Genomic DNA, 16,537 nt, shown 5'->3' on the forward strand with positions numbered 1-16,537 from the left:
CTCTGCTGTCCCCTTCTGGATACACACTGGGTTACTCATGCTCCTGTGCTGCCATCCATTAGTCTTCCATGCCACACAGCATTAATTGTGCAATAATTGAAAAGATTAAGCCTTTCACAACACAAGTAAAATTTCCTGGAAACCTCAAGGTCACAGAAAACCTCATTAATCTCTAATCACACACTGCAGTTCTGAGCAAACTGCTTCCTTGGCCACTTACTAACTCTTTAGCTGTGACTTTGATTTATCTGTGCTCCTCCTGAGCAATCCAAGCTGCAGTTCCTGGAGCTGCTGAGGAAGCTGACAGCACGTGGAACTGGAGCAGAGAGGGAGGGAAGGGACTTTTCCCTTCATGTTGTGCTCATCATGCAGGCACCACCCTGAGCCATGCCTCAGCCCCTCAGCAGTACCTGATTAGTTCCTATTTCTGCCTCCCACAAAACCCCTTTCAAAAAAAAGCCCTGGAATTGGCTGCTGTCACTCCCTCATGGGGAGCACTTTGGATTAGCTGGGATGCACTTAGCAAAATGCTGCTGCTCACATCCAAGCAGGCCTCTGGGAACTGGGCAGAGCTGGCCTTTGGCAGCTGCTCTTTGGCTTCCAGGAACCATTTATACACATCTCAGAAAGGATGTGCCCACTGTGCTGACTGGGAGCAGGGAAAAGGCAGCAGGGATTGAATGAGCAATTAGGAGACAAAAGAGATGCTGCAGAGGGGAGCAGTTCCTTTTGTGGGTGGACTCAGATATTATCCATTGCTGTTCAGGTCTTTCCCAAAGTGACCCAGGTGTGATGGATGCCTCTGACCCAGCTCACAGGACACTGTTTGGAGCAGACAAGCACAGCAGCACTTCCCAAAAGGAAATCAAGTTTACTTCAAAACATTCCTCTTTCAAATTTACACCTAACATGACAAGTGGGGCATGGAATGGAGGGAGAGAGCTGGCAGAACAGAAGGGAATGAGAGATCCAAAAGCTGAATATCAGGGAGACAGATTCAGCATGACTTGCTGTCTCCAAGGAAGAGATTGTCTGTGAGAATTGTATTTAAAAGTTAGATGCTCTGAGAGGAAGTGAGTTTCCTGACTGTTGGGTGGTTATGGTTCTTTTCATCCTCCTTTAACCCCTCTCTACTCTCTTCTCCCTTCTTTAGAATGTTCATTCTGTAAAAATATCACATAATATCATTCTATAAAAATAGGCTGTAAAAATATGTGAAGAACGTGCCCAGTTGTGCCACAGGCCACTCCTTGAAAGGCAGTGAAACCATACAGAGCATCTCTTGTGCTTTGCAGGTGCAGGAGGACCTGACTGAAGAGAAGAAGCGGGAGCTGGAGCACAATGCTGAGGAGCCCTATGGGGAAAATGAGGAACCTGTGAGTTCTGTGCAAGCCAGGGCTCAGGGACAGACCAAACCCTGACCACAACTGCTCATGGCACAGGGATGTGACATCATAATGGTTCTAGCTTGCTTTGGGCCATAGAGCTGAACATATCATGCTGTCCCAATCTCCTTTTGCTCACCCTTCCATCTCTGTGTCAATTCTTGCTCCCTACAGGCTTTGGAAAAATTTTTTTTTTCTGTTTCTGCCCATCAGCTCTCACAACTCCAGCTGAAAATAATTTCAGTGCCCTAATATAAGCCATAAGGAAACTGGCACTGAATCTGTTGTAAGTTTGTTTTGTTTTCCCCAATCAGGCAGATGAAAAGAATAACAGAGGGACAGACCAAGAGCAAGAAATGCAAGAAGACAACAACCAGAAAGCAATTCATGAAGAAAATTATGAGGAGGAAGAGGAGGAGGAGGAGGGCAGAGTTGTTGCAGCAAAAACTCGCAGACGAGGGGAGATGTAGTTCCTCCCTTCATTTTTCTTTTTCCAGTACACAAACTCCTGTTGTGGTTTTTTTTTTTTTTAACCAACTTATTTTAGGGTATTTAATTTCAAAAAGAAAAAAAGAAAAGCTTGTGTTTTCCACTTTTTACTTTTCTATTAGGTGCTGTCCTGTGTTTATATGAAAACAGTATTTTGATACTCTAGATTAGGATTTCTTTTCTATCCAGGCTGTACATAACCAGACATCCTCTAAGCTGGATTTTTTTTAACTCTGGGCACCTGTTTGTAGAGGCCATTTTGTCCAGGCCTGACAGAATGTTTGGTGTCATGTCAGGTGCACTCACCACTGAAGGAATATTCCTAGTGCCTAAATCCAGGTGACTTCAGTCACTCCAGCTCGTTGTCTTCCATGGATTTATTCTGACCAAGGGCTGCAAATTCCTTGTAACCTCACAAAGCCAAGCACAGGCCGTGCCCTTTGCAGGACCAGGCCTTTTCTAGGTGCAGAACAGTTATAAAATATGCAAATTTTACAAGCCTTCAGAATGCAGCCAAGTTGCCAGCTGTTAATTTTGGCAGCTGTTTAGATACGGTTCAATTATGCTTTTATTTTAATGAGCATTCCCAGGTACTTCAATTACAGGCAGTACCTGGCTGCTCATGCAAATGGGGCTGTGCTGAGAGGAGCTGGGAGCTGAAAACCAATTTAGACTTGGAGCTCCATTATGCCAAATCAAAACACTACAGCTGTCACAGGGATGAAGATTTACAGCAGCAGCAATTTCCTTGTCCTAGTTAATATATAAAATATTTGACCAGAACCAGCCTGATGTTGCCTCAGTGCCATGTTTCCTGGAGGGTGTGGTTGCTGAGCTGACACAGTTGGTGCAAGATGTTGAACTTAAGGCCTTTACCTTCTTTTTCCTTATTTATTTAGAAAAATCTGCTGGAAGGATTTCTGTGTGCCCCAGGGTGAGACTCAGGCTCAAGCCAAAGCCCACAGAAGTTGTTTAGAAAACATCTCCAGCACTGCATGCTGAAACCTGGGGAGGGGAGGGGGGGAAACGACACAGAAATTGTGCCTTGGTGTGGGCTACCCTGAACATAATCCCAGTGCATGAATTATACAATATTTGTATTGGTACAGACACTAGTTATTTAATATATGGTAAAGGAGAATGGGAATCTGGATTTCCCAGGCTATGCCCCATTGCTGGAAATGAGGCACAGGGGAGCTCCCCATCAAAGGCTGTGTTAATATATAAAGGGAGAGGGAGTGGGGGTTTTTCCCTTTTTTTTTTTTTAATAATGATGCATAGCAATGTTTTTAGTTCAATTTTTTGTATGAATGTAATTTAATTCATTTTTCTACTAACTTGATTATATTATGTTTTATAGTTGGTTTCCATTCATTGCAATTTTGCTAATTGTCCCAGATCCAGTGCTTTTGTTTCATAGGAGGAATTTTTGTCAGTGACTATTTTGGGTTTTCTAGTTACCATAAATCAGATTTACCTTATGTATAAAAAAAGAGTTTACATGAGACTGTAAAATGTATAATATGTACATAATCTTCAGAATACAATTATTTTGGTAAATTGGCCTGTATTTTTAATGTCATGGTTGCAGTATTTAATTATTTTAGGCATAATAAAACTTGACTGCAGTCAATAAACTAGAATGTAGTTACTGATCTTTCACATGCTGAGGGTTTGTGTCACTTTTCCTCATGGTGTGTTTGGATTTCATTTTAATACAGGAATCAGGGGAAGGGATGGAGCCCTGGCAGCATTTTCAGGGAAGTGGAATATTTTTGTTAATGGTATTCCCACCTCTGTGCCTGACAAGGGTCAGAGTGCCAGACCCAGGGGACCAGGGGGTAGCTGAGCTGCTCCTGATTGCCACAGGATCCCTGCAATTCAGGGAATGCCAAATGCTTGGCTAAATGAAGAATTTAATGAGTTTCTGTGACCTAAAATCAGGTGGAGCTGGGCTGCAGCCCCAGCCCTGGGGCAGAGGATGAGCAGCACAGAGGTGCTCAGATCTCCAGCTCAGAGTGTGATCCCAGGGTGATGCTCTGCTTTAGGACCAAGCAGAGGGGAAGCTGGAATTTTATGGGAAAGTTCCATCTCTTTGGGATTTGGCAGCAGCAGGGCTGGCAGGGACTCATCAAAATACACATAATGTGTATGTGTGTATATATATATCATATGTATAATATGTAATTTATGTATATGTTATACATAAGTAATATGTATATCATATATGTGTGTGTATATATTTACACACACATATATATAATGGGTACAAATTGGAAGAGGGAGAATTTAGGCTGGTTATTAAAAGAAATCTTCATATATAAATATTATATATATTATATATACACACATATATATAATACCTTTATATCTACACATATATATAATGTGTATAGTATGTAATTTATATATTATGCATATGTAATATGTATAATATTTCATATATATATATTATATATATATATTTAATATATATTTATATATTCACCCATATATATATAATGGGTACAAATTGGAAGAGGGAGAATTTAGGCTGGTTATTAAAAGAAATCTTCATATATAAATATAATATTATATATATACACACACATATATATAAAATACTTTTATATCTACACATATATATCATGTGTATAATATGTAATTTATCTATAATTATGCATATGTAATATGTATAATATTTCATATCTAAATAATACATATATGTATTTAATATATATTTATATATTCACCCATATATATATATATATATATAATGGGTACAAATTGGAAGAGGGAGAATTTAGGTTGGTTATTAAAATAAATTCTTCACTGTGAGGGTAGTTAGGAACAGGAACAAGTGTCCCAGGGAGGCTGTGGATTCCCCATCCCTGGAAGTGCCCAAGGCCAGGCTGGATAAGACCTTGAGCACCCTGGGACAGTAAAAGGTGTCCCTGCCCATGGCAGGGGGTGGGTCTGGATGAGCTTTAGGGTCTCTTCCAACCCAAACCATTCTGGAATTCTACAGCTGTGAGTACAGATATACAGAAATACCTGTTCCACAAAGCAATTTGTGCAGAACTGTATTCACCTGAGCCTTGGGTACAGGCTCTTGTAGCTGAGCTCAGTTCTGAGCTTCCAGACTCTGCTGCAACCCAAGCCAGACCTTTGTCAATGTCTGTATCCCACTGCCCTCCTTCCCTGAGGAACAGAGCATTATGTGGCACAGAGGAGCCAGCTGCACTCCTTGGGCTGCCAACTGCTCTAGGAAACAAAGGCAAAAGGGAAATGGAGAAGGTTCCCCTCCCTGCTCTGTGCCATGCCAGATGGCCACGGTAATGCATCGATTTGGTTGTAAAAGGAAGGGATGTGGTGCAATAATGAAAAATGCTGAGATGCTTCCAACCTCAAAAATCAATATTTTGATGAGTTTTAAAATAAATTTGTTGAAAATAATGCTGTGATTTGAAGAAAGTCGTTGTGGAAGTGTTATAATTCACAGTGACAGATCTGCAAAGCCTCAATCCACATTGTTCCTGAAGAGACAGATTTATTCTGGAGAAAGTTTAAAATTAGAATATTGGAAAATTTTTCAGCAGTTTCAAAATTGAGAAGTTGCTCAGAATGGAGTATCTCACTGGTGTTTTTCTATAGAGCTTCAGGAACCCAACCAGGAGATCTCCAAATCCCAAACCCCTGAGTTCCTGTGGATGATTTGGGGGCTGTGTTGCAAAGCAAGGGGACTCGGTGCAAGCATGAGGAAAGAGCAGGCCATAACTTCCAGCCTGCATCACTTCCCACGTGGATTTGGGCTGTTCTGTAATGAGCAGCTCTCCAGGTTGTTCTGCTGATGGCTCCACACTGTCAGACATCCCCCTCAGGGCTTGTCCTCACAGCAAACATCATTAAATTTGCAGTTTACCTCTGTGCCTGCTGCATTCCCCATCCAAAGCTTCCTGTCAGATTGCCTCCAAGAAACCCCTGCTCCAGCACTGCCTGAATGCAGCACAAAGCCCAGTTCTGGCCTTTCTCTCCCTGTTTCATTCCTCCTGATGCCTTGTGCAGGCTGCCCTGGAGCAGAGTCCCAGAATAAAGCAGGGATTGATTCCAAGGATCTCCTCCATGGACCCACCTTGGGCAGCACCAGAGCCCAGCCAGGGCTGCCCCCAAGATGACCCAAAATGGCCCCAAAATGCACGAGCGCTCCCGGGATCTCTCCCTGGGATCAGCTCTGCTCCATTGGCACCTTGCAGTTCATTGTCCCAGCCCAGCTTTAGCCCAGGCACTCCCACCCTGCTTGTTTTTCTCTCTCCAGCCCACGGGGTTTGTGCTCCTGGGCTGAGATTTGGCTCATTTGTCCTTGGTGCCCAGCTGGAGCAGGAATTGTTTTGTCTCCCTGCTCTGTGCACAGAGCTCACCATGCCCTGATGTGAAGCTCAGACCCACACACTAAAGCAGCTCAGAACCTGAAAAATACCTAAGTCAAAACCTGAGGCATCACTTCACCCAGCTCTCCTGCCTTCAGCACTTCTGGCTTTCCAGAGCTCCACGTGGATCCCCGTGAATGGCACTGACACCTCAGGCTTTCCCCTTGTCACTAAAAACTGCTTTTTTGAGCCTCCTGCATTGAAGCCTTTGCAGTAACATTTAATTAACCCCAGCTCCACACCTGAGCTGCCCCTGTCCTGATCTGCATCACAGGAATTACCATCAGTGTCCTGAGGAGAGAAGGGAGGGGGCATTTCCATCTTGCAAATGTTTCCCAGCTCAAGGTACTAAACGTTACAGAAGAGGAGATTATTTGACATTCCTCTGTATCTTAGAAAACTGCTGAAGATTCATGAATATTTCAAAGAGCCCTGGCTTTCCAGAAAGGTGCCTTAAATCTCTTTGGTGTGCAACAGATGTGGTGTTTTTCATGGCAGGTACAGCATCACACATTAAGCTCTAGGTTGGGTTGCTGGCATTTTAAGCAGCAGAGGACAAAACAATTAAATAAAAATCAATATTTTTTCCCTTCCAGGGCAATCCCACAAGTGCCAATTCTGTTGGTGAATAACCTGATCTGTGATTTGCTTATCCCACATCACCTCTCCCTGTTCCCAGCAGCTGGGGAAGTGATGCAGGCTGAAAGCCCCCAAATCACCCACAGGAACTCAGGGGTTTGGGATTTGGAGATCTCCTGGCTGTGTTCCTGAAGCTCTGTACAAAACACCAGTGAGAAACTCCATTCTGAGCAACTTCCCAACTTTGCTAGGGGTACCTCCTGTGGGGAGCAGCAGCCAAGCTGGGTAAAAGCACAGAGTCAGCTTCCACATTTGTTCCCTTGCCTCCATAAAGCTGCAGTTTGCCTTCTGACTGTGTTTTCTTGGGATGATTGTTCCCAGACCCAAAGGAGCTGCCTCCAGGCTGGATTCAGGGGAGCTCAGAAGTCCCTGCCTGTTTGTGCTGACTGATCCCTCACCACCACTCTGGCGTGGGCAGTGGGGTTTGGAACCCCCTCCGACCTCCAAAACCCACAAAATTCACCTCAGAGCATGCAGGCAAGGAAAGCACAGGGGAAAAAAGGAATCCAGGCCTTGCAGGAAGAGCTGGGTTTGCTCGGTTCCTGGTGGCTAAGGAGGGAAAGGCTGTGCTCATTCTGTGTTACCAGGCTCACAGCCAATAACTGAGCCAACCCTTGCAGCCCCTGTCAGGGTGGGCATTGCAAACCTGCAGGGAATTTCCCCCATTCCTGGCAGGATTTGGGCCCTTTTGGACATCACCTCCTGCAAAGGGGTTGCTGGGTCACCCCTCAGTGTCCAAAGCCCTGAAATGTGCTCAGGAGGTGACAGCTCCTCCCTTCCCCACCCTCCCCAGCAGGCAGCAGCGCTGGCAGCCCAGCAATGCAATAGCTAATAAGAGGATTAAGTAGAGGAATTCTGGTTAATATTGCATTAGCAGCAGCAGATCCTTCCCTGCCTGTCCCAGCTCCCTCACAGGATACAATGTCCACGCTTGTAAGGGAAGCTCATTGACATCTGAGCAGTCAATAAATCTGTTCTTGGTTTTTAATGACCCCAAGAGCTGTTTCCACACGCTCACATCGTCTTACCAACAATTTACCCTCATTAATTAATTAGCTCCTGTAGGGCCTGTTAAACCCTACGACCTGCTTTAGCTCCTTTGCAGCAATTCCCATCTAATTGTGAACCAAGGCTCAGGGCAGGGCAGGGTTAAACCTCACCAGCACAAACAGAGCTGTGCAAACCCAGCAACAGAGAGGCCGAGGCAGGAGGCTGCTCCTGGGCTCAAAACCAGCAAGAAAAACCTTCTCAGAGGTCCAGGATCAGCTCAGGGGGATGGAGCACGGCTGCTGTGAGGAAAGGCTGGGAGAGCTGGGGTTGTCCAGCCTGGAAAAGAGTTTGGGGTGACCCAGTTGTGACCTCCCAGTAGCTGAAGGGAGCTACAGGGACGGTTTGGGAGGGACTGGAGCCCCAGGACCAGGGCAATGGCTTCCAACTGACAGAGAGGAAGGTTAGAGGGGATTTGGGGAGGAAATTCTTCCCTGTGAGGGGAGTGAGGCCCTGGCACAGGTGCCCAGAGAAGCTGTGGCTGCCCCTGGATCCCTGGAAGTGTCCAAGGCCAGGCTGGACAGGGCTTGGAGCAGCCTGGGATGGTGGAAGATGTTGGAACTGGATGGTTTTTGAGGTCTCTTCTAACCCAAACCATTCTGGGATTTTACACCTTAGAATAAGTGGGTTTGAGTCCTCTGTTGCTAAATCCTGCACGTGACTTTTGCAATAATTTTCCCTTCTGTGCCTGAGTTTTCTGCCTGTGCAAACAGGGGGGACAGTCCTCTGTTATCATAGAAGGACCTGATCAATAAGAATATATTAAAGATTCATCTATAGGTGTATTAAAGCATCCATGCTATGCTAATGTCTCCCATTTAAATACTATAAAAAGCTCAGTGGGCTCTTGACTGAGCCATTAAGTGAACGATGGGCAAATTGGAAATGTCCAAGAAAAAAAAGGAGCAGAATTACACTGGGCTATGAAACACCAGGCAGCTCCCATAAAAATCAATGGCACTGCATAGCAGTAAATTGCAGGGGAGATGAGCTTTATTTCATGGCTCATAAGTGAGCATGAATCTCTAACAACCTGTCAGCCCTGACAGCTGTGCCTCTGCAAGGAGCTGGATTTTTGGGAGCTGCCTCCACCCCCTGGAGCTGCTCCTGTGGGCAGCACTCCTCTCCAGGAGGGAGAATCACCCAGGGGAAGGGATGTCCCCACAAGGTTTCAGTGCAGCCTGAGGTGGCAGAAAGCCTCATCCCCCTGAGATGTGATCTGTGCAAACACTCCTTTTGAAGTGCTGGGTTTGTTTCTGTGTGTTCTGCTCTCTTTCAAATGCTGAGTTTGTTCCTGAGTGCTCTGTTCTACCTCCAGCTTCATCTGGCAGGTTATTCCCCAATAATGCTCTGGCTGCACCTCAGGGAGGGACAGAGAGGAAAAGGAGCCAGCCTGAAACATGGCACAAAAACCTGTGCCAAGGCTACAGAAGGGAGCAGGAGCAGGGCTCCCACCCTGAATGCTGTCCTGGCCCAGGGCTGAGCAGGGCAGGAGGCTGCAGGGTTTGCTAGCTGGGTTTGTGGCAGGGACATTGCCCACACCTGGCAGTCACCAAACCAGCCTGGCAGCAGCTGTGGGGCCCCAAACCCACCAGGGAGGAGCAGAGGCAGGGCTCAGGGGGGCTCTGGTGAGGTGGAGGTGAGCTGTGCCTGCCGGAGGGGATGAGCTGAGGTGCTGCAGGTGACAGGGCAGGATGTCCTGCAGACAGAACAGCTTTGCTGCTCCCTGAGCTCCCTGGCAGGACCTTGCCCCAGCCTGGAGTGCCACAGACACAGCAAGGGCCAGCAAATGGGCTCCTTTCTCCACTGAGCTGGTTCTGGTGCTGGCTGGGCAGTGGGGGAGCACGGTGCCAGCTCCAGGGCCAACAAGAGAAGCCAGCAGGGGATCTGCACAAATCAGCACCTTGTGGCCTTGCCTGGAGATAAAGGTCTATGGGAACAGCAGATAAAAATCAAATAAATGACATGAATCCCTGAGGTTATGGAAAAAAAATTCTGAGTTTTAACCACTGCCCCCTCCTTCATCACACACCTTTTTATCTCACAGTGAACAGCAGGAACTGACAAAACACTGAGCCTAAAAACTTTATTTTCCCTCAAGGCAAGTTCTTCACCTTATCCTCTCCCCAGGCACTGCCCTTGCCTTCAGATCCCCCTTCCAGCTGCCAATCTCCTCACACAACCCAGGGAGACACTTCCAGCTCTCTCAGCCTCATCTTTCAACTATTTTCCTTTTCCACAGTGTTTTAGTTCCCCTGGTGATTTCTTATTATCCTCCAAAACGCCTTTGAATCTGTTTTCCCAACCCATCCAGCACAATAAATTATCAGGAATTAAATTAGCTATCAAAGGGCTAATAGACTTGTTCCTTCAGGGCCTAAATTAGTTGTAGCAAACTTTATCTGGAAGGGGGAAGGTTTAAAAATGTGTTTTTCCAACAGGTTCTAGTCCTTATTATACACTCTGAAGCTTATCTACAGCAGCCACTCAGGGGACCACAAGAATCAGCTGCTCAGCACAGATGGCCTTGCACTAAAGGTCAAAGAAAAGAACATAAAAAAACGTGGAAATACTTTAAAACCATTCCTGCTGCTGGCTGGAGTTACCTTTGTGGAGAGGTTTCACTGCCTTTGAAATGCTTCCTCCGTGCTGCTCCTGCAATTTCATTGTGCAAGAATTTTGTTCTCCCTGTTTGGCTTTGCTTTGTGTTTTAAGCAGGATTTCTGTTATCTCTCAAGAAAGCAAAATATATTTGCTTAATTGTGAAAGGATTAGGAGCTGAGACACTGTGTAATGTTAAAGCAGCACAGACTCTCCATCATGCAATAAAAACTGAGCAACAAAAGCCCTCAAGAACTGATTATGAGAGCAATTTTCCTCTGTATATAACAGCCTGATCCCCTCTGGTGGCTGAGGGGATGAAAAAGCTGTAGAGGACATTATTCCTGTAAAATGGGGGAAATGCTGGGTAAATGAATACCTGCTGAGTAAAGTTCATGGAGCAGAGCAGAGTCTGCCATTCCTGGGACACTGCAGCCCAAATGCTGCTCCCAAAGCCCAGCCCTGCACTCCACAGGCATCCCCAGCACACCCGTGGGGACAGAGGGGATGTGGAGGCAGATCCTGGTGGAACTGGCACTGCCCCAATGCCCTGGAGCAGGGGCTGGGCAGAGTCCCAGAATAAAGCAGGGATTGATTCCAAGGATCTCCTCCATGGACCCACCTGGGGCAGCACCAGAGCCCAGCCAGGGCTGCCCCCAAGATGACCCAAAATGGCCCCAAAATGCACGAGCGCTCCCGGGGTCTCTCCCTGGGATCAGCTCTGCTCCATTGGCACCTTGCAGTTCATTGTCCCAGCCCAGCTTTAGCCCAGGCACTCCCACCCTGCTTGTTTTTCTCTCTCCAGCCCACGGGGTTTGTGCTCCTGGGCTGAGATTTGGCTCATTTGTCCTTGGTGCCCAGCTGGAGCAGGAATTGTTTTGTCTCCCTGCTCTGTGCACACAGCTCACCATCCCATAATATGAAGCCCAGACCCACACACTAAAACAGCACAGAACCTGAAACACAGAAAAGCCAAACCTGAGGCACCAACCCTGAGCATTGCTGAGCTGCAGCATCTGTGGGGCAATCTGGGCACCTTTGGAGCAGGATCTCCCCTTACCTGGCTGAGGCTGGTCCAGGAGGCCCCAGAAGGATCCAGTCCATCCTGTCCATCCAAGGAGCAGCACTGAGTTACCCCCACCTGAGCACCACAGCAATTTCCAGCAACGAGATACACCTGGGAGAGGAGCTCAGCCCCAGCTGAACAAGGAGTGATGCCTGCTGAGAGCCCAGGCTGCTCCTGGGGCTCCCTGGTAACACCTTCCCAAACCTGGCACTGCAAATACCCACTGGGCTCCAGCTGAAGGTGAAATTCTAGGTGGGAAACTTGAATTTCATCATTTTTAGGAAGAAATGGTTTAACAGTGCCCAGCAGAATCAGCCTGGGAGGGATCTGTGGGGTGCTCTCAGTGTGCTCAGCTCCACAGAGAATTTTGGGAGTCTCTCTGCACAGAACCAGCTCGTTGTGGCTCTAAAAGAGACCTTTAACATGAGCATCTAGGCAATTTGAAGGAGCTCCATAATAAGGGGATGTTATCCTTTCAGAAATCCTGTGAATTGGAATTCTTTGTGGCCTGCAGGAAGCACTGGAGAATAATTTGCACAGCCCAAAAAATTAGCACAAAGAGGAAAAAAGGCACTTTAAAGCCAAGACCCAGTGCCAGCTCCCTCAGGTGGGCTCTTTCAGGCATGCTGGGTACAACTTTCAGCAAAAACTCAACAACCAAGAGTCCCAGAATGGCTTAAGGAAGAAAGAGTGGCAAATTGCAGCTGGTTATTATTGTCCAAAAGTTCAGTGTTTCTCTGTGAAATCATTGTTTCTTTTGGCTGTAGCTCATTCCACTGAGTAAAACACGTTTGGTTTTTTTTTTTTTTTCCCCTAATTCATTTGAACTTCTGGCAGCTGCACTTCAGCTCATTGGCCAGGGTTTTGTGGCTGCTCTGCTCTCTCCAGTTCTCATTGTTGGATAGTTCAGGTCCTGTTATTTCACCCCAGCCAATCTTAATGCAGTGACAGCTCCCAGGGCTCAGACAGACATCCAAACTTGGGCACAATTCCTCCTGTAAGCTGCTCCCTCCCGAGCTCCCCAGTGCTGCATCCAGCACCAAAACTGCTTCAGACACCCAGGCATGGCACTAAAACAGCATTTGAACACCCAGAATCAAAGGCAGAGTTAAGAACCATTGAATTATGGCCTCTTCAGTAACTGTCAGGCATCAGTGGTGTAAGTAAACCCAGCTGGAATAAATGGGATTACATCTGCAGAGAATTTCACCCTGGATTTATTCTGGCACGTTCCAACTGACAAGTATCAGGCACCAAATCCAATAATTGGGCACTCTGTGAGATTTTTGGTTCAGACTGCTTGAGTGTGATACTGTCACAGTAGAAACTTGGGATATTTTTGTCTTTGTGGCATGGGACACAACAAGCACTTTGTCCTGTCCCCAGCCACAGCCTCACTGCAGTGCCAGCTGCTCTCTGCTCCTGCCTTGGCCAGGGAAGGCTCAATAAGGTGTCACCAAGGGTGCAGTGGTCAGTAAGGTGTCACCGAGGGTGCAGTGGTCAGTGAGGTGTCACCAAGGCTCAGGTGGTCAGTGAGGTGTCACTGAGGGCCAGGTGGTCAGTGAGGTGTCACTGAGGCTCAGGTGGTCACCAAGGCTCAGGTGGTCAGTGAGATGTCACTGAGGGCCAGGTGGTCAGTGAGGTGTCACTAAGGGTGCAGTGGTCAGTGAGGTGTCACCAAGGCTTAGGTGGTCAGTGAGATGTCACCAAGGGTGGTCAGTGAGGTGTCACTGAGGCTCAGGTGGTCACCAAGGCTTAGGTGGTCAGTGAGCTGTCACTAGGGCTCAGGTGGTCAGTGAGGTGGTCACTAAGGGCCAGGGGGTCAATGAGGTGTCACCAAGGCTTAGGTGGTCAGTGAGATGTCACTAGGGCTCAGGTGGTCAGTGAGGTGGTCACTAAGGGCCAGGGAGTCAGTGAGGTGTCACCAAGGCTCAGGTGGTCAGTGAGGTGTCACTAAGGGTGGTCAGTGAGGTGTCACTGAGGCTCAGGTGGTCACCAAGACTCAGGTGGCCAGTCAGGCAGGTCCTTGTGGCTCTCTTTTCCCTCTGCTCTAGCTCCCTGCCTCATTTCCAAGAGCACAGCGTTTTCTCACACAGATCCTCAGCTGAAAATGAATCTATTCAATCCTTTGTGCTCTACCTTCCACTCCCAGACACAGCAGGGGTTCTTTATAATGATAATGTGCTTTAGGGTGTCTGGATTCATTTCTAGACCTGATGCAGACCACCATCCTCAGCCCACAGGAGGTTTTCATGTTGTCATGTTGTTCTTATCCCTGCACAGCAAACACTGCTGCTCTCTGCACCAGTTTGCCCTGAGCACACACAGTGTTCTGTTTCCCTGTCCCAAAGCCCTGGCTGTGCTGCTGTTTCTGTGCAAACCACACCACCTCTCTCTGAACCTGTAAAGAAGCTCTTTGCTGGGTGCTTTTGACTTTCCCTCCTGACCTGGGCTGTGTTTATGGAGGGGTTTGCACTGCCTGCTCTGCTCCCAGTGCTGCATCCCACTGCCTGGATCTGCTGATCCAGCCCTGTGAGCCCTGCTCTGCTTCTCCAAGTTTCAAGAATATTTCCTGAGGGTGACCACCGAGCTGACACCTCTTTGCAGTGCTCCACAGCCTCTTCCTGTCCCAGCTGTAGAAAATCCTCTGAGCCAGATCCTGTAACACATTTAAAATCTCCTGAATTCCTTCATGCAATATTTTGATCCCCTGTCTTGGCTGCTGAGCTGTGGGAGGGGCAAGGACAGCCCTAAGGGAGAGCCTGGGAACTCTGCAAGCTGCTGATTTCTCTTGCCTGGGTGCAGTGCAGATGTTGAACAGCTGCTGTGACCTCTCTGCTGCCAAGTCCTGGCACTGCAGAGCCCTGCAGGGCTGAGCTCTCCTTCCCAGCTGGACCCACCTGAGCTGCCCCTGCAGCCAGCACAGGGCAGAGAATTTATTGCCTGCCTCTGGAACGAGGCAATTCTCTTAATTGGCTTCATTTCCAGGGCTCTGTCCTTCCCCTGCACTGTTGGTGGCGCAGCTATTTGTGCTCTGGTTGGGAAAAAATCCCCAAAGCTTGGACAGCAAATCAATCAAAGGCAAGGACAGAGACCTCTCAGAGATAATTGCATCCAGAAACCCAAATCCCTGTCAGGTCTCTCCCTCCTGTGGCTTTGCTTTCAGGAGCCTCTATTAAGCAACAGGACATCCCCAAACAATGCCAGCAGCAAGACAAAAAACTCCTTTCCTTTTTGTGATTTCCCTCCCCAGTGCTCTCTGGCCACACCAAACCCCAAAGCAAGATCTTCTTGAATTATTAGGGTCAAAATGGTTGGGGTGGCTCAGCTTTTCCTGTGTGCAAAGCTCATTAAAGAGCACTTGGACATTGGTGGGGCTTTTCATTCACGGGTGGGATTTGTTTTCCTTTTCTTTGGGTGTTCATCCCTGTGTCATTTCCCACAATGAGCTTGGGGTCTGAGCTCAGATATCTTCTAATTAAAGGCAGTGGGAGTCAATAATTGTGAGTTGTTGTTTACACAGAGTTCCTAGGTGAGAAATTCACACACTATTTTTAATAATAAATGTTAAAAATGCTATTAATAAATAATAACAATTAATTTTAATAATAAATTTAATAAACTCATGATAGTCAGTGTAACATTATGTCTTATTTACATACCCATACTTACTTGGTATCACAACTGCACTCAAAAATGTTTTATTTCTGTTTCAATGTCTCTTTGACGAGTAAAAACAAAACAAAAATAAAATAGAACTTCCATAAGCAGGATTTGCAGTCTCTTTTAAGCAAGGTGGTTGTAGCACAGTTGAGATCCTACAAAAATACTGTGCTAGAGTATAGTACACATTCTGTAAAAAAACCTGACCTCAGGGGGGGAGCAGTCCTCTGGCAGTTTTGGGATGCCATCCAGTATTTTCAGGTTTGGCAAATTGGAGAACACACTTAAAGAGAGACAAAAGAAAAAAAAACAGAAATTGAGAAAAATAATCTTGGGAAATGTTGAGAACAAAACAGACACTGATAAAAAATGGACACAAGCATATCTAAAATAGATTTGGGTTGTTGGAAATCTTGATTTGTCATTTGCTGCGGAATTTATCTGATAAAGAGCTAATTAAAACTCTCAGATTTCACTTCATTGCACCACCTTTATATCCTCAGACCCAATAAAGCACATCAAGAATCTGTCTTCCAGCACTGCCAATGAACACAATACCAGAGTTATACCAAATTGCACCAATATTTAATTGCCCAATATTTAATTAATATTTAATTTAATTTAAGAACTGGCAGATTGAGAGCAGAAACACAATTAGGAATTGTTAAAAGGTGGTTTTCTACTTTTGTTCTCCTGGACTTGTAGATATGCAAATAATAAAAGGTGAAATCCATCATTTGAAATGTACTTTTCCCTTCCATGCTGATATCTGCCTCCCTGCCTTTATCAGCACCACGCTGCCAAAGGGATGCCCACAAGGCTAAAGGGAAATATACAGGAAACTCAGGAAGGTTTCCATTAAACATCTATTTTAAATTCCTGCTTTCTTTTCTTCCCCCTCTCAGGAAGCAGTGGGAGGAGGTGTGTCCCATTCCAGACACACTCTGCAAGGTTTATCTTCAAACTATCAACACCTGGCTGTGTTTGTAGTGGGGTAAAACATGGAGCCATGCAGATTTTCTAAGAGTGAGGCTTGGAATAGATTATTTTCTCCTGAATTTCTTGGACTGTAATGCCTTGGATTAGAATTTCCACTTCCAGCGTCTGAGGCTGCTCTGTTAAATCTCCAGCCCATCCCAAAGGCTGCTTAGGGCAGAGCAGCTCCCACAGCCCTGCCACAGGGGCAGGGGAATCCAGAAAAATCAAATGAAGGGACCTTAATTTTCTGCTGCTTTTGATCC

At 46.5% G+C, this 16,537-nt stretch overlaps 1 protein-coding gene across 4 annotated transcripts in view; it reads left to right on the forward strand.

Annotated features, from left to right (window-relative positions):
• The window catches only part of GOLIM4 (golgi integral membrane protein 4), a 29,759-nt gene extending 26,248 nt beyond the window's left edge, over positions 1–3,511 (forward strand). For all 4 annotated transcript variants that reach the window (XM_059855819.1, XM_059855818.1, XM_059855820.1 and 1 more), the window contains 2 exons: positions 1,296–1,376; positions 1,700–3,511. In XM_059855819.1, the coding sequence (XP_059711802.1) occupies positions 1,296–1,376; positions 1,700–1,855 (237 nt within the window). In that variant the 3' untranslated portion in view covers positions 1,856–3,511. The remainder of the gene's footprint in view (positions 1–1,295; positions 1,377–1,699) is intronic.
• Positions 3,512–16,537: the final 13,026 nt, after the last annotated feature.

Source organism: Haemorhous mexicanus, chromosome 10 (genome assembly GCF_027477595.1).
Source record: "Haemorhous mexicanus isolate bHaeMex1 chromosome 10, bHaeMex1.pri, whole genome shotgun sequence".
NCBI classification, from domain to species: Eukaryota; Metazoa; Chordata; class Aves; order Passeriformes; family Fringillidae; genus Haemorhous; species Haemorhous mexicanus.